This window comes from Amblyomma mixtum, chromosome 8 (genome assembly GCF_055824585.1).
Source record: "Amblyomma mixtum isolate Tamu chromosome 8, ASM5582458v1, whole genome shotgun sequence".
Classification (NCBI taxonomy): domain Eukaryota; kingdom Metazoa; phylum Arthropoda; class Arachnida; order Ixodida; family Ixodidae; genus Amblyomma; species Amblyomma mixtum.
In genome coordinates, this window is record NC_143019.1 from 17,157,935 (window position 1) to 17,176,908 (window position 18,974).

Below are 18,974 nucleotides of genomic sequence, written 5' to 3' on the forward strand. Positions count from 1 at the left end.
AAATGAGAAAACACTAGAAACCACTAGAAAATGAGGACACCTGGCAAACTAAATTTTATCTACGAAGGCACTGCAAAGCTTTACAACTGTAATTCAAATCATAAATCAAGAAAATCAGCATATAAGAGCACTTTTCAATGCCAAATATATCAAAACCTTTATGTGCATAAGCAATAAGACAAAAAAAAATCAGACCTGCAATGCAAGCTCATAACACAAAGAAGTCTTCCTCGCTGCATTTGAGCAAAAGTTCCTGCAACATGTTGGTAGGTCTTTCACAAGTGAAACTGTGCACACTAAGCTGAATGTGAGAAATGCTTATCTAAGTGGCCGTACATTCAGTGCACCTTGTCAGCATGGAATGTTTTGATTGCATGGAAACACTCCATGTAAGTGAGCATACGCCTGTGTCAGTAACACTCAAACGCATCTCCAATTTTGCAAAAAGACCACTGCAAAGTACATTGTCAAAACAACAACTGTCATTTTGATGATGAGAAAAAAAGTGTCAGGATAACTACACCGTTTATGAAAATGCAATCACAATAACTGATGTCACAATTTGCGACATTAAAATATGCCACTTATACATCCCACGGAGAGAGACCAATTCAACAAATGGCAATGCAATGACTGGTGTAGGGCGCTCCATTTTCTTTTATAAGAAGTTAAAAAGCTACTTTTAAAGCCTATATACAACACTGATAAGTAACATGAAAACAATGTCAAAGAAGCAGGCTTTCCTTGCAGCATCAGGCAATCAAATGAAGCAAACTAGAGTGACTATACCATATGATTTTAAAAACCAGTTCCAAAATCACTCACATGGTTGAAGCAGCACAAAATGAGATACAAAAGGTAAAACACAGCTCCTATCATCAGCTGAATGATTAATTCAGAAAGCAGATACACAGAAGTATAGAGGAAAGAAAACAGCCAAACATAACCCCAGTGTGCAGGCAAGATAGAGACAAGGAGACATCCAACTATGGCAAGCATCAGTCTGAAGAAGTGAGCACAGATTGCAGAAACAAAATCTCACTTTCTTGCACACTAATGAAGAAGGCTTCAAATAATTAATGAGACACTCAACATTTGTTCTTGAGTACTGTTTGCATGCGATCGAATTTCGGTTGGCAGCCAAACTTCAGACAGTACAAAGCATGATTTGAAGCTGTCTATTTTCTATCGAATTCTGGTGCTCATGCACCGGCCAGTTTGGAAGACATAGTGCTGACCACAGGAAAGAAGAAATGCACAAGTGACTCCCTCCATGTAAAGCATAAATCTTGCTCACGACACATACAGCAGCCACAGACGCTGCACAATGAGCAAGATTTTGTGCTATGCAGGGAGGGGGTTGTTTACATGGTGCCAGTTGCCACACAAAACTATATCAGCCAGACTGAAAGCAGTGTTTTAATGTGTGCCGAAAAGAGCACCACAATTCTCTAGAAAAACCACACGGTTAAAATCTCATCTTGTGTTGTTGGAAGTTTCGCTTACATCTCGAATTCAATCACACACAGAAAATATCCAGGATGAGAAATCTGGTGTCTTGCAAAGACCACATGTGCATTGCGCAGCCATTGATTACCTGGAAAAAGTGATTGTGTTGTTGCAATCTGTGCTGGCTTCTGCTGACTCGTTAGCTTCCCTTTATAATGGTTATAATATATACACTTAATGGACAATAGTTGTAATAGTTTAATAATCAAATTGTTTAATGATCATAATGATTAGTCACCCCTTTTGTTGGCAAAAAAGGGGAGAGCTTGCACCGGTAAAAGAAGCCGTTATCGCAGAATGAAGCACAGCACATTTGGAAGGGGCAGGTCCAGGTACATTACATCACTTCCCTTCATCAATTATAAGTTGTCTTCCAAATACTATACTTTCTTCCAAAATGCAACAAGTACTAACATAAACTCTACCTGCTCCATACCATCCTAACCCACCTAAGTGGGTAATTTTCAGCCTTTTACCCAAAAGCTCTATTTGGTGTTTAACGTCCCAAAGCGACTAAGGCTACGAGGGATGCCGTAGTGAAGGGCTCCGGAAATTTCGACCACCTGGGGTTCTTTAATGTGCACTAACATCGCACAGTACATGGACCTCTAGAATTACGCCTCCATAGAAATTCAACCACTTATTCCACTGGAAATGGATGGCAAAATGCACCTTCACAGTAATCACAGTCATTTATGAACGACAGTTCAGCTAGATGCACATTACCTCGGGAGGAAGGCACTTGGAAGGGTAGCTCTGGGTAGCAAGGGACCTAAGGACTTTCGGGTGTTCTTATTTATCACTACCTAGTCAAAATCAAGCCAAACTAGCAAATAGGAAATGCTGGCAAAAGGCAGCTGAACTTTATACAACTTCGGTTGTGCAAGTGTGAAGAGTTTTTTTGTGGCGTTTTAAAGAAATGTTGTCTGCAAATGACTTCTCGCAGAGGCGACAGTGGAATGGCTTCATGCCCTTGTGGCCTTGGACGTGCCTCACGAGGTAGTCATTTCGCGCAAAGGCCATGGGGCACAGCTCGCATTGGAACGGCCTTTCGCCTGTGTGAGTACGGACGTGTTTAACCAGGATTGTCTTACGGGCAAACCTGCTACCGCAATGGTCACACTGGTACGGACGCTCATCAGTGTGGGTGCTACGGAGGTGTTCTTTCAAGTTGCATTTCTTTGCGAAGCTTTTCCCACAGTCATGGCACTGGTACGGCTTCTTGCCTCCGATGGTAGTGCAATGAGTTGACAAATAGCGGCTCGTAGGGTACATGCTAAAATGCCAATTTGGTCCAGAAGACATTTTGTCCTCCCGAAATGTGGCTGTAAAATTTTCATCTGAAAAATCAAGGTATTTTGAATCAACCACAGAACTCCACGTGTCAAGCTCACATGCTTCTAGGGTCACACGCAAGTGACTGCAGAAATGTGTTTTAAACAAAGCTGCGTAGGTACAGTCGCGGGTAAAAAAGATTAGCACACATGACGGAACACCAGAGCGGCGGAATGACAATGCGTGGCGCTGCGGGTGGCGAAGACGCTGATAACGAGAGTGCCGGGCCGCTCCCATTCTACAGTGTTAGGGGGGCGTTCAGCGGACTGCCACGGACAGCAGAATTATTGGCTAAAAGCAGCGCTATCATCTATTGTTCCCGTGAGTTCCTTTTGAAAAACCATCGCGGACATACAAAAAAACAGTAATAAAAAGAAGCCATCTTTGTTCATGATAACCGAGCCAAAATAAATGCCGCAAGCACAGTCACGTAGGGTCAGCACTTCAGCGCTCGGGCGGTGCATGCTTGATAAAGCTTACTTCCTGCCATCCCCCCCTAGGCTGCAAAAATGGAAACGGCCCGTTAGGCAGGTCTGCGTATCGCAGAGCCGCGTGGTGAGATATACGAATTCTGATCGCCAGTGATCTGTGCTAATAATTTTTGCTCGCGACTGTACCTCTAACATCAGATTCAATTAAACACAACCCAGCTTTGAAACAAGCTTTCCTACTGAAAAGTCCAGCTTTCAAAGATGACAAGCGAACAATCGAAACAGGCACATGAATTCAAAACATGTTTAAACGTATACGTTTCAGTCCCTCAATATCTAACTGCATTCAAAAAAAGCTACAGCTTCATGTTAACAAGACCGTAGTGCATCAAAAAACTTCTTGAATAGGAGACCTAGAAAATTCACAAAGCAATGTGTCAAAAGAATTTCAATTAAAAGGGTAGTAAAAGCTTAATACCAAGGCATGAGCAATAACTGTAAGCACTTAAAGCAGATAAAACAAGACCACAGAAGGTGATCACAGATGGTGATTTTGCTTTGTACTAATAGTCAGTAAGCATTGCATAACCATATTACTCATGCGCCTGTATTTAGGTGATCCCCCCTCTCACACAATGCTCCGATTCTTGAAGCCTGTGAGGCAACATAAATAAATAAATAAAATTCACAAAAACAAAATGTTGCTCATGCAGCAGGTCTTTTCCACCAGAGCCTTCTGAAAATAATTACAATGTTTCTTTAGCATGACATTTTCTATACGCTCAGTCACAACGTTACACACAGAATCTGTCACAACATTCATCATTCATGAGTCAATCATCTCACTGAGCCCTTGGTGTAACCAGACAGGACCCAAAGCATCCCACTTTGTTTAAAGGAACACCGAGGGCAAACCTTAACTGGCCTGCACCGATAGCATTCCAACAACACAAACACTACCTTTCCTGAACACACAACTTTCTAAGACAGAAAAGGCAAGAAAATGAAACATGAGTCCTGAGCTCCTGCCCATTTCAAAAGTACACTGAGGTCCGTTAACACGGTTCTTTTGGAGTGTAGACTCTAGAATCTTGGCTATAGGGTCGTTCAATTCAAAATGGTGATCACAGGCTACTTTTTGGTGCTGACGTAAGGCTTTTGAATTGAGTGATGGGCAACAATAAATGAATCTTTTGCTGTCGGAGAACATCAACAAACCCAGAAAACGGCCTAAAATCAATTTTTTACCGAGAAAAAAATTTGGATGGAGGTGCCCTCAGTGCCCCTTTAAAGGCATGAGCCACACATCAGATCACCTCATGCACTATTTCACAAGATACAAACAATAAATAATTGGCTCTGCAAACACTGGCAGCTTCAAAGATCTTTCCTCTTGCAGCTTGTACCTCCCTTTCTGACGACACTGGTTACCTGTGAGGTAAAAGGGCAAAACAGGAAATATGAAATAAAAGTCTTAATACCAAAACCAATGGCAAATGTGCTTTGGATATTCATAATGAAAATTGGTTTTGAGGAAAGGAAATGATGCAGTAACTGTCTCACACACCACAGTGGACACCCAAACCAAGCTGTAAGCAACGGGATAAAGGAGGGAGTGAAAGAAGAAAGGAAGGAAGAGGTGCCCTAGTGGAGCAGTGGAGCAGCTCCAGAATAATTTCGACCACCTGGGGATCTTTAATGTGCACTGAAATCACACAGCACAAGGGTGCCTTTTGTGTTTTTGGTATCCAAGAATTGTAATTCGGGGCCCCATGTTGCTTTGGAAGAATGATCAGTCAGGCGGCTAGGACAAATGTAGTAATAACTTTTCAAGATGTAGTAGCCAATACTACGCGACAATGCAGTTGGCTGGCAAAAAAAAGTATTCCTTGCAAGATGGCTGTGTTAAACATTCGAACCTATTCGAACCTGAGAGTTTTTAGTGCAGAAAGTTCACATGGAAAAGAACTCCAAATAGAAGAGACTACTGACTATAAAACAGAACTGCAAAGTATGCATGCGTGCACTTCTACAGCCACGTCATTTCCAAAAGAAATCCGTTTAAAGCGTAAGCTCATGTGGAACAGCTTCCCTCACATATATATGAATAGTGAGCATGGAATATAGGAATCATTCCACAGGGGAGAACGGAGATACATGTATATGCAAGTATATTATGACAGAGTAGAAGAAGCAGGCAGTGGGGTGGGCAGGAGCGCTCGTGCTAGACCCGTAGCCATTAAATCATATCATCGCGTCTAGTTCTTCGGCTTGCCGCCACGTAACAATATAAACCATGGTGAAACAGTGTAATGGGGCCGTTTAACCACAGCAGTCCCAACAAAGTTTCATTACTTATGTTGCTTGCCTCTAACTGCCAGCACTTGAGACCAGTTTGTCAAGCCAGGAAAGAACTCTGACACCTTTTGCCAATCACCTAAGCAGAAGTGGCAGCGAGAGCTGTGGGCACCCTACATGACAGCGCCTATGCCCAAGTTCCTCCAGATCACTAGAACACAGGTGGCGCATTGCCAAGTACTTTCTTTCGCTTTTGGCCCACATCGCCTTCACAGCTGAGTTCACTTGTTTCATTTGCCAGTAGGCGAAAGGCAAGCACGGGGACACTGCTCTCCTCAGAGAAAATCTTCAATGCACTACCACTGTAAAGAGCAGTAAAAACTTGCAAGTGTCCACAAAAGACTGATAGCAAATCACACTCTACATGGATATACAATGTGTCAAAATTTCATCAAAAAGATACAAGAAAATGAACATAAGGTCACGTCTAATACCCTTAACAAAGGGTGAGCAGAGAAGGGTAGGGAAGTGAGAGACTCCTTATGACATACTCATCGAAACCAAGGAAAGTATAGAGGATCTTTTTTATAAATTTGCAGTGTTTATTAATTAGAAATTAGTCACATAGTGGTGACGGATGTCCTCCAAGGAGGAAGACAGTGAAGAGGTTCCAAATGAAACTCTTGATTGGACTGACTCACGCCCACAAAGAACCGAATGACTTGGCGGCGGCGATAGCCACAAGGGTGCTCAGTGGTCGCCGAACAGAATGCCTGCCATTTTTGCCCACGCTCAATTTAAAGTTGGCAAGGAACAACAGAGATAAGGTAAGATAAGATAAGAGAGCTACAACAATCTGCAACAAAGTGGAAGCAGTAGTGCATGGCTATGATCATTGGAGTTAAGTTTGATTGCATCCCGCGTCACAAGTAAGTGATAAAGCTGAGTAATTGCAACTTTGAGCGTGAATGAGAAAACGGTAGAAAGATTCGTGGCAATAAACATCACAAATTTATAAAAAAATACCCTATGCTTTCCTTTGTTTTAATGACTGTTGGCTTCCTTAATAACTTCATGAAGGGTGATTCACTGAAGAGTGTTACATAGTAGTTTTTAAATAAATACAGGTTTATTGTGTTAAGTAGGGGCATTTTCTTTGACATGGCAGTCACTGGTGTGAGTAATATCAGAAAACAGCAGTGGCATGTTAACAGGCCAGTACTGATTAAATATAACCTTATAGCTAACTTTTTAATTCTTAGAATTAGTTTGGTTTGGTTTATGGGGCTTAGCGTCCCAAAGCGACTAAGGCTATGAGAGATGCCGTAGTGGAGGACTCCGGAAATTTCGACCACCTGGGATTCTTTAACGTGCACTGACATCGCACAGTACACGGACCTCGAATTTCTCCTCCAAAGAAATTCAGCCGCCGCGGCCGGGATCGAACCCACGTCTTTCAGGCCAGCAGCCGAGCACCATAACCACTGAGCCAACGCGGCGGCAGAAATGGGTGGAGATCGTGACCAAGTTAAGAGTGACGAATGCAGTAATGACTAACCTTGAACACTTAATGGCGTCACGTCAATGTTCTTACAAGTCTACTGGTCAGCGCCGTTTTTCATGAACAAAGGAGTGCCAGAAAGTTAAAAACTGCGATAGCATGTTGCCATTATCAGCACTCTTGTTTCGGAAAGCTCCCGTGGCCATTACCCAAGACTGCAAGAGAACCTCACAAGAATTGATGCTCAGGGAAAAACTGCATGAATGCAAATTTTCCCACAAACATGACACCTGCCAACAACTGTGCCATAAATAATTTTTCAGGACAATTCACACTCTTCTCTAATAAACAATCGCAAGGTTTTAAGCATGCAGATACCTGAATGCTTGCACACAATGCGACGCATGTCATACTTCATAATGACTATCATTGCACCTTGTAGATATGGATGTACTTGTAAAGCATCAGAATAGGTTCTGATGTGCCGGATTTTGCACACCGACAAAATATATGCAGCTTAGCGGATACTTTATTTTGAAGGTAACGAGCTCCAAGCTATCAATCTGCATAGGTCAACAGCATTTTTCTAAAATATCCTTCCTCTGACAACTTGCACTTCTTGTGCTGTCAACACTGCTTCGGATGCCTGCAAAATGAGAGAGAGCAAAGAAAGGAAAACCCAGAAGCCACAAAGAGCACTGTTTATATTTAAGGAGTTTTTTTAGAAGCAAGGCTATGGTGGCATAGCAAAGTGTTGTATGATTGCGTATGATTGCTACCACCCCTCACCCACCAATGGTGGGACTGAATTATTTCTCTGTGCTTTTGAAAGCGTGGTGGATTAGAACATTTTCAAAGGTACACGCAGAGTTGAGGGGAAATGAGACAAAGGAGTCAGTAACAGATAATTATTACTTTAAACTGCAACTGGTGCTAGTACGGCTCACCCCAGGGATGCAGTGCCACGATTCAACCAGGCATCCTTCCTGCAGATGGCTAAAACCACGCGGTGCTCTGCGCTGCATTCAGGAGGTGGCAGGTGTGTCAGTTCTGTGTCAGGTTTATGGGGTTTTAACGTGCACCGACATCGCACAGCACACGGGCATCTAGAATTTCGCTTCCATCGAAATCCGACCGCCGTGGCCGGGATCGAACCCGCATCTTTCGGGTCAACAGCCGAGCACCGTAACCACTCGAGCCACCGCGGCGGCTCAGTAGTCATCGTTCGTTTAGTTCATACCTGTAACAATGTATGCTGTAGCGTTTGTCAAGCTTGCCGCGTTTCCAGTAGTGATGTTTATCCATGTTGCGGAGCAGGAAATTAAAGCACATAAAGCACTCAGCACTGGATGTGTAGCACCGAAATAGAGCGATCACACAGGAAACCGAACACGTCTGGACGAACCGCTCTCGATACCACGAACGCACGAAGCACATCACAACACACTCAGGGGCCGCAGTAAAACATGGGCGTTTGGCAGTGAATCTCCCGGAGAGATACAGTAGTGTTTTATCTGTGAGAAATCGTCCGCATGAAGAAAAATACACACGGGTGCAGGCGCGCCGCGGAGCCTCTCACAAACCTTACAGCATGCAGCGTTTACTTGCTAGCGGGCGTACGCATTCATATAGTAGCCCTAAACTCCGCAATAAAATTCTTCAAGCTGCTTATCGGTTAACTGCCTTTACAATGGAATTGGAGCTACATGTTTGTGCAACTCTGCTGCTATGATTTAACTGTGATCACTAGTTCGAAACCACCTTGACTCGGCGCGGTGTCGGGCTTGGCAAGCGCGCACAGAGGCGGGTCTCCAACAAAGCTCCGTCATAACTGCACTACAAGGACTAATATCTCAAGCGCATGTTTACAACACTAATTATATGCAGTTCACTGCTCGGGAGTTTTCACAAGTAGACGCTTGCATTTTGCTGTTCTTCGCTACGTTCGCTACGTTCGCTCCGTTGACCACAGTCACCAGTCTTGATGCTACCGCAATGCTGCTGGCACCATAATGTCAGCATGAGCAAAACAAAACTAAACGAGCAAATTATAATCCCCGCTGGCATAGCACGCGACATCATTTTGTTTGGGTGTACTTTAATCAGTAACGGTTATAGCCTTCACGCGCAAATATGCAAAATCGAAACTGTATGGCGGAAGTTTACGCTTCACCGCAGTCGCCGGTTTCGTTATGACACGCGCAACGCGCATGCATGCACTTGCCGTAGTAATTACTGAAAACGAAAGGTGTTTACGGCATCACTGTCATATTTCACTTTACCACACTCCTCGCAGCAAGCGTCACATAGGTACGCGATCTAACCCACCCATCTCCCCTTTCTTCGCACTTAACTGCGCGCGTTAGATTTCTACCAGAATTCCATGTACATTTTGGTATTTGCCGCTCGCAGAGGTTTGCGCGCTTGTTTACAAGCTATTGATTCATGAATTTGAAGAACAAATGGCCACTACTGTAGCCCTTTGAAACACTGAGCTTTTGTTAGCTTGTTCCTACAAAAATGACTAGGTGGAATTACTACAGAAGACGATGCATCGATCAGACGAATAAACACAAATGTATTCATTTTCTCAGCCCAAGTTTGTGGGCTAATTGCTAACAACTGTAAACAATAACCAGATATACACACAGTCACCGTTGTATTGGCCCATTACTCCGTCACTTATTAGCAGCACCTGCTCTTTATACCTTAATGTTACAAAGAAAGGCCATGTACCAAATGGCTCGGCAAATTCCACTCTCAGCTTCATCAGTTTATGGATTTCTTTTTGCATGGTCACGTTACAGGTTGCATTATACCGTTATTGCTATCTTATTAAGTAGTATACATTTTGCAGCAGCCATATATGTATATATTTTTTTTTTGTGGTGCTATAGCTTTTTTCATTTCAGTTGCAAAGGCCATACACACTTTACCAAAAAAATGAGGGCAACAACAGGCAACAGCAGGCAACAGCTAGCATTTGCCTGTTTATTATGTTCTGAAATATTTTTTTCACAGATATTAAAAAGCCATTTTCTTCATTCGTATTCAATTCGTAGCAAAAAAAATTCAACTTTTGTGCACGATTTGTATGATAAAAACAACCAAAGTAAAACCAAATGCAAATTGTTAACACTCCCGAAGTCCCATAGCACAATGTGGTTTTGATAATAAATTAACCTAAATGCACAAAGGAAGGCATCACTGTGCAAACGAAATGCACATAGCAAGAGATATATTACCTACACATGTGACAGTCGACAGCATGAACGCTAGTCATTTACGACACAGAATATGTTCTGTCGACGAATGCCTCATCATCATCATCATCATAATCAGCCTGACTACACCCCCTGCCGGGCAAAGGCCTCTCCCATGTCTCTCCAATTAACCCTCCTTCGGCAGTTGTGGCCACCGTATTCCCGCAAATTTCTTAATCTCATCTGCCCACCTAACTTTCTCTCACCCACTCCGCCCGCTTCCGATTCTTAACCTTACACCTATCATTTTTCTTTCCATAGCTCACTGCATTGTCCTTAACTTAAACTGAACCATCTTTGTTAGCCTCCATGCAATGCAAATAAACTATGAGCTTCATTTTACCACCCCAGGTGCAAATAATCTTTCAAAGGAATCTTGAAATTCATCCTGAAAATAGAAAGCTATATTGCTACTGCTTTATCATAGATATCCAAAGCAGATGCCCCTTTACATGAGCACACAAGCTGTCCAGATTTCATCACAAACATAAAAATAAACAGGGGTAAAATAAATTCACACATGAAAATCTGCATGTGGAGTTGATTTTACCCAGAGAGCAAGGGATGCTATAGGGCACAGCTGGTAATTTAAATAAAAAAAAAAGTGTACACACACAAAGGTAGAGGTTGTACATGAATGAGCACTGGAACTCAATCTACTAGTGACACACAAAGATGGTATAGGGCAGAAAAGAAGCGATTTTTTGGGTGCAAAAACACTGCTCTGTATTCACGGGGATTGAAACTGCAGTGCTATTTATAGAAAGGCCACTAATGCAATGGTGGAAGCACTGATGGCAGACATGGCGACTGCTTGCAACTCGTCCAACCCGCATTCAGTGATTGACGAGAACGAAGCAGTGCGGAATATAATGCGCCACAATATTGTAATATTGTGTGGGCAATGAAAAGCTACAAAATATGTGTAGAAACATTCTCATGCGAATTATCACCATACAAGAGCTGTGATGAAAGTTTGTAAATATGAACTGCTACATTCACCACCAAGTGATTGACACTTATGCACATAAGGCTCACGTGCCTAGACAAAAAGCTATTCTTACTGCTTTTCAAAGGCTGCTTTCATGAAACTGTTCAATGTATGTGTATAAAGCCAGCAAGAAAGGAAAAAATCTCCAAAAATTAGTCAAAGCAATAAAAGTTTATTAAGCATGAACCAACTAGCCCACACCAGAATCCTCTTAAAAGTTATAAGGTTGCTGAAAATAGTCTGGAGTTGAGCTAGTTGCTGAATATGGTAAATATGGCAGAAAAGAGTACATAGAGAGGGAAAGTGTTGAAGCACAGATAACGACGAATGCAGGATGCTTGCATAACATGGGGGTGCTATGGCAGAAGCAAGATCTCTGTTCACACTGAAAAGACGGAGGATGTAATGGCTACTAGCTTAAGAGCACATTACTTGTTTTACCCAATACTTCCTCCAAACGAATGAAAAGCTTCTTCTGCATCCTGTTTTGCGTGCACTCAGGCAAAGTGTCAAACATGCAATCTTTTGGAATCTCCATAACCTGGGCGTGCTCATGGTTTAAAGGAACATGGTATAATGCATGTCACTTTGTGTGCAGACACCAGGCACGCCAATCACTGGAAATGTTTTTATGGAGCATGAATATAAGATGATGGTTCTAAAAATGCTGGCAGTTGTTGATTTCAAAGAAGCTTGCTCTATAAAATTCCTATAAAATCTCTATAAAATAAAATAGAGAAAAGCAGCATAAGGAGAAGAATAAAAGAACTTGCATCTCAAAAACTGTGATACAAAGTCATGTTTGTCACGTTGAATATTCATCATTTGGTAGCTCATATGCCTCTCAAAGGCAGATTAGTTTAATGGTTCCAAGCGCTTTTTTGTAGTGTAACACAATTCCTACTACAGAACTCAAATGCACTTGGTAGCAGATAGGTATGGTTCGTGCACTGTACAGTTCAGTGATATATTATAACTACTTTTGAGTGTAAACAACTAGTTTCAGCTGGGCAGTCCCAGAGGTAGTGACAACTGAAAAAAGTGGACTGCCCAAAAATTAGCTCAGCCAGAGTGTGAGTGCCATATATACTTATTCAGTGTAACAAAGATTTAACAGGGTGCATATGGAGGGTTGGAGTTTTTATTACGAAGAGAATTTTTCTTTTCGGAAACCACAATAGCCTCCTTTAGTTTTCAATGAAGAATCTTCGAGAACTGCAAACTGAGAAAAGGACTGTCCCCATTAAGCTGAAAGGTGGCCACAATGGCGCATTCCTGGGAGGGTCCACGGCTCAATGATTAGGAACGCTTGCACGACACTCTCTTCACTAGCCACTGAACAAAGGAGGTTTTCGTTCTGAGTACTGACACCGTTAGAACAACAAGAAGTGAAATAAAGCTTCGACTCTAAAATATAGTGAAAGTTTGCAAGAAACTGCATAAGGCTGGAGTTGACTGTGCTCCACATAAACACAAAAGGCGTCAAAATTTCAGCAGAAACAAACAAGACAGGCACTGAATGTATAGTCAACTCTAATGCCCTTTATATCACACTTCAGCAACAACCAAACTTCCCATAGACACTCAAAAACCACTACAAGTGGAACAGACCAAATAGTTTACAAATGCAGTCACACCAAGCTCCACCTGAGCATGCACACCAGAACCCAGCTGGCAGCCTTGAAGCCACTTGGAAAGAAAAAAAACAGATAAGGAAACAAGAATTCACCATGGGCGAGAATAACAAATAGAGTAGAGACAGCACAAGAACTTCACCAGTGATGTTAACAAGCAGGATTACAAGACCATGTGTCATTCCACCACTCAGTTCTGATTAGTCACATTTCTTAGTAATACTAACTGTAGTCATTCCACTAGAATCACCTGCAAACTCCAAGGCAATTTTATTGTTTCTGCATAACATTTTTTTTCACACAGCTGGCAAGCTCAGATCCCTATAACCCAGCAAACCAAAAACCTCTCAGAGACGTCTAGTTAGATGTCTCTGAGAGGTTTTTGGTTTGCTGGGAATCATGAAAAATTTTATAATCCTTCGGTTTGGTTTGGTTTATGGGGTTTAACGTCCCAAAGCGACTAAGGCTATGAGAGATGCCGTAGTGGAGGGCTCTGGAAATTTAGACCACCTGGGGTTCTTTAACGTGCACTGACATCGCACAGTACACTATAATCCTTCAAGTTCACCTTAAAGGGACACTGAGGAGAAATTCAAGTTGGCTTGTATCAACAGAATACCAGCTCCTGATTACAAAAACGCCACTCATACTGACAACAAAGCTCTTGTAACGTAGAAAAGAGCAAGAACCAAAATACAGGTATCGCCGCCACAGGCCAAACTCGCAAGTACAAGCGTGATGAGATCATAGAACAAAATAGTGTTGCTAGAATGAATGGTTCTAGCAGCACCAGGAACCGAGAAACCATGCATCACTGAGGCGCAGCCAATGCATGCGCAAATCTCCTTGACGTCGCCAGATGGCGCCACGTGCCCGGCTGCTACGCGCGCTCCTGAAGCATCGGGACAAATCAGCGCCTGTTTTCCGGCGGTAGGCGGGCTCCCGGTATTCCGCTAGCGGTACCAAGGTACACGGTATGCTAAAGGTGTCTATTTGCGAGAACTTCGTTGACGACTTCGAGAACGAGATCCATCGTAACGCTGGCAAAACACCAGTGCAAACGTAATCGAAGCGACTGTAGCGACGGCCGCAATAGCCGATAGATGCCTTCAACGTGCGGCCGGCGGTAGCTTTCTTTTCGGCTGCTGCTAGGCCGCACTGCTGGCAGCCAGAATTCACGGAGTCTGCGTTACGTCATGTGCACGTCATGTTTCACGTCTCTTAGTCCTCTGTCGTCATAGATGAATCCCAAGTTTGAATCAGAGTGGCGGGAAAAACTTTTTCAACTTCGAATCCAAATTTCTTAGAAATAAATGCATCTTTCGCTGCCGGCCAAGTGGCAACAAAGCCATGACATGCCGAACTATTGGATTTTACTATAAAAAAAATATTAATAGTGCTCTCCTCAGTGTCCCTTTAAAAGCAGCAGCCTAAGTAATCATATTACTTGATAACATGTGATGCTGACTTGATAAAATGATCTGCATATTACGACACCTGGTAATGTTATCTGCAAAAGCACGGCAAAGCTTTGTGATTCCAACAAAAATAACAACTGCACCAAACGGTACAGTATAGCACTTCCTGTCTCAAAAGTATAACAAAACAGTCGTGAGCTAAGCAATGTCATCTAAAAAAGACACAGAAAATGCAAGCTCACAACACACTGCTGAATTTTCCCTTGTTCTAGCAAAATTTTCATCGAACATATTACTTGGTTTTCACAACTGTAATTGCACATATTGTGATGAATGCAAGGAATGCTTATCTTCAATGAACACAGATCAGTTACCTTTTGATGGCATAGTCTGTTTTGTGGTTGCGCAGAAACATGATGCAAATAAGGGATTTTCAGTAAAATTGATCTCAGTTTGGGACACCACAAAACGGCTACAATAAATGAAACGCCCCAGCCACTTTTTTGATGACAATGAAAAAATTGGTATTTGGAAAAGACAGAAAATGTCAGGGTACGTGATTTGCAATGCTGATATATGACACACATACATTCAAAACAAAGGCTCTTATTGGATAAATGGTGATGCAGAGACTGGTGCGGTGAAATCCTTTTCATTTTCATGTACAACGCACTTTCAAAATTCTGCTCCTGAAGCTGCATATAAAATATTACTGCAGCTTTTCCAAGCTATGCATTACACTGTCCGTTCTCAAACCTCTATCTAAAGTTGTTAGACCAACATTAAACTAAAGCGTTATGTTTCAACTTCTTCGGAACAGTGAGACAGTGGTCACGAGATTGTTACGACTACAGCTGGCAAGGCACTCTCTGACTAGCCAAAGAACGGTGCGAACAATAAGGCAATTGTGCGGGCTAGTTGGTTTTCCGTGACAAACAGCAGCACAACACAGCAAAAATTGAGAACAGAGAAAAGTAGACACAACAGTGCTGCAGTGCTTATGTGTCTACTTGTCTTTGTTCTCGTCTTCACGTGAATAAACCAGTACTGAGTTTTCTCTAATCATCGGCTTTTCTCAGCTTCGGCGACAACTGCCCGCCGTGACTGAGTGTTTGCACCCCGACATGCGACTCGGCCTCTCGCTACACCTAGGGTCTCCTACCGGAGCAGATGCAAAGCATAAAAAGTGACAGCAGCAGACAGACTAGTAGCGACTTAGTAGTAGTTAACAGACCAGTGCCAAAAATAAACACAACGCTTCGCTGAAGTGCAGAGTATGGTAACTTTTCTTTTCCCAACACTTTTGTTGGCGAAAGCAAGAACTTGCAATAGCAAAAGAATTTGTTCCACTGAAGATGAAAGCTCAGCATTTGGGAGGCAATAATCAAATAAAGCGGATTATGGACTGCACTTCACTGCTTGGGATACCTGCTCTCCTTGAAAAGATTATGTGCATCTGCTCAAAATGCAAGAACCTTAAAACTCTACCTTCTTCTCGTCACGTTAAAGTCATGCCGAGGAAAACTATCCTATTGTTTAAAAAAGACCAGATCTACGAAATTTACGGCTATATTAATGACTTTTCAGCTGTAATAGCTCCATTTATGGCCATGCAAATTGGATAGGAAAGTGAATAGCGGTGTAGCCTACCATCAGAGATAAGTACGCAAAAAACTTTTGATATATCATCAAAGGATACTTGAAAAGATAGACAGTGCCTACATTTCTTTTTGCACCTTTACCAAATCTGAAAATTCCGCTTTGAGTGTAAGTAGCATCTTTGTAAATTAAACATCGCAGACTAATACAAGAGGTCGGCGTCAGTCTGTCTTCTGTGTTGCTTTAGAGCAGCCATGAATCTGGAAGTATTGTTCGAATCAAAAGAGAGGCTATGTGGGCCTTTCATAATTTCAAACCCAAATTGCCTGTGTGGGAGCTTAATGCACATTTGCTCCGTCTGAAGGAATAGCAGATAAAGAGCAACTCTGCACCAGTGTACAGTGAGGGCATATGAATGCATATTTCACAAATAGATTTGGTCAACACAATGGTTACATTGCAAACATAAGCATATTTGTAGATTAGCTAGAAATGCTTGTCATTGTTAAATATATGAAAGGGCACCAGACAATTATGGCACTCCAGTAACTGAAGAGTGCTCTCTCTCTTCATCAAGTTTCAAACTCTGCTTCACAGCAAATGTCTTTGTGCAGAAGCGACACTGAAACAGTTTCTCGCCCCTGTGGTATCGCACATGCCTCTTAAGGTGTTCATTTTGTGCAAAGGCCATGGGGCACAGCTGGCATTGGTACGGCCTCTCGCCCGTGTGGGTGCGAACATGTTTAACTAAGTGGTGACGAAGTTTAAATCTGCTGCCACAGTGCTCACAGCGGAAAGGACACTCTCCGGTGTGGATGCGATGGTGTTCACTCAATTGTCCTGCCCGCTTAAATCTGCTGCCACAGATGTCGCACTGATATGGACGCTCATTGGTGTGGATGCGAAGATGTTCATCCAGGTCCCATTTCCTCAAAAAGGTCTTCTTACAGTGGTTGCACTGGCGTAGCTGGTTGGCTCTGTGTTTACGCTGGCGATTTTCCATGTCAGTACGAGGAGTTGCTACACCGTGGGGTGAAGGAGACCTCTTCACACGTGCATATTCTCCAGGAGATGGCTCACAGCTCTGACGTGTGGAGACCAAACCTGCATTGTCCAGAGCATTTGCAGTCAACCACAGCACCTCACATGGCACTAATGCCTCAACAAATTGAATGCAGAAAGCAACCATAAACAACCGTCATACAAACATATGCAACATTTGAGTCAACGGCTTGATGCTAAAAGGAACTCGGCTTTAAAACAAACTTTTCCACATTGATGTTATCTTGCCGAAGTGCTAATGTTTGATTATCAAGAGAAATGGATGGACCAAATCAAGCCAGCTTGGAATCGTTAATAGCTGTGTACTTTAACTCTTTCACCCAACTCATTAATGCTGTCATGACAACAATGACCTTGTATATACACACAGGCTAAGAATGTCTATCTAATAAAACCATTGGCAAAGTGCTATAAATAGGAGTTGGTCCTTTTGGTTTAAACCGAAAAAAACCAATAAAAGTATGTTGAAATTAGTTTTTGGAATTCGGCTTCAACTGAAAAAGATCAATATTCTTGGTATGCAAAGCTGGCTGTTGAGTTCGAGTTACATTCAGTCCAAGTTCAAGATTATCTAAGTAGGGAAGCCAGGGGCACAATGAAACGGTGGTAATGTTGGCTGAGCTGCGCAGTGAAGTGAATTGACAAATTTTTCCACTTGCTTCATGCCTCTGCAGACCGGGAAGCACAACCACCTCGCCATCTGCAAGCTAAACGCTGCTTGTTCACTACCACCAACCACGTAGTGCAGTTAGTCGGTTAAGTAGGTTTAAAAACTGCATTAGGGACTCTGACATGAAACCATGCATGGTTGTCATAAAAAGTATTGTGGTCAGGCTGCGGCAACGAATGAGCCTCAGTTACATAGCTGCAATCAACACCCATGCCACACGGTGCCCCAATCCCTTGCTCAACCCAATGCAACAAGTCAAAGAAAATTTTCCAATCTAGTTTGTAGAAGTAAATTTTCACTGGCGTTCTTGTCTGCTGGCCATTTCATTAAAATGTGCTAGTTTTTAATGATGAAAGCAATACCTTCAACAAGCACACTTCCAAGTGAAAAATTGTTGATACATTATGTCAATTACTGGTAAAAGAAGTGCTCATGCTGACGAAATTCCGAGACAGACTATGCGACTTCAGACCACACAAAAATCCACATTAAATCACTGAAAAAAGTCAACAATTCACTGAGAGTCAATAATTCAAGTCACTAACTCGTTGCTAGAATTGATGATTTTGAAGAGAAAAATTCATACCAAAAATATATAGATATATATAATTATAAAAAATGCTGAATTTTCATAAAAAGTCCATGAAATTCAACTGTATATTATCAGAACCACAAGGGACAAACAAAAGAAGGCAATTATGAATACCGGAGGCACTGAAGGAATGAAGTAAGGCGACAGATGGCACACAAAATGCACAGGTGCAGAAGAACTACCTCTGCACCAGCACATTTTTTTTTTTACCAGAGACTTCAACAAATAATCCAAAGGTTTCTTTGTCATGCAGTTTCTCTATGCTCAGATACAATGTCACACTAGGAATATTTCACAACACACATCCTCCACATCCGGCTCATCTGGATGAGTTCTTGATGCAACAAAATACATTCAGATGCATTCCACTTCACAGACGCTACTCTTTACATCACTTGATGCACTATTCATGAAACTCTGAACGTCAATCCATTGTTCCATGAACGTTGGCATATTTTTTGGAAAAATCCTTCCACTGGTACCCGTACTAAATCTCCAGACGGTGTTGGTTCAGGTGTCTGAAAAGTAAAATTGAGAAAGATAGCCAAAATTAAAAAAAGGCCCAGTGCCAACAGCAAAAGCACATGTACACTGTGTGTTCAAGAACTGTCATTTCAGGTTCCTGTGTGACTTTAAAAGGTAGATTGTAGTTAGGCCAACTGGAAGGAAGT

The 18,974-nt window shown here is 42.3% G+C and overlaps 1 protein-coding gene across 1 annotated transcript; it reads right to left on the reverse strand.

The window, feature by feature from the left end:
* Positions 1-12,453: 12,453 nt before the first annotated feature.
* Positions 12,454-17,627, reverse strand: LOC149331510 (uncharacterized). The gene has a single exon (XM_089556691.1). The coding sequence runs from the start codon at positions 17,166-17,168 to the stop codon at positions 16,512-16,514; it is 657 nt and encodes a 218-aa protein (XP_089412817.1). The 5' UTR covers positions 17,169-17,627; the 3' UTR covers positions 12,454-16,511.
* Between the last annotated feature and the right edge of the window lie 1,347 nt (positions 17,628-18,974).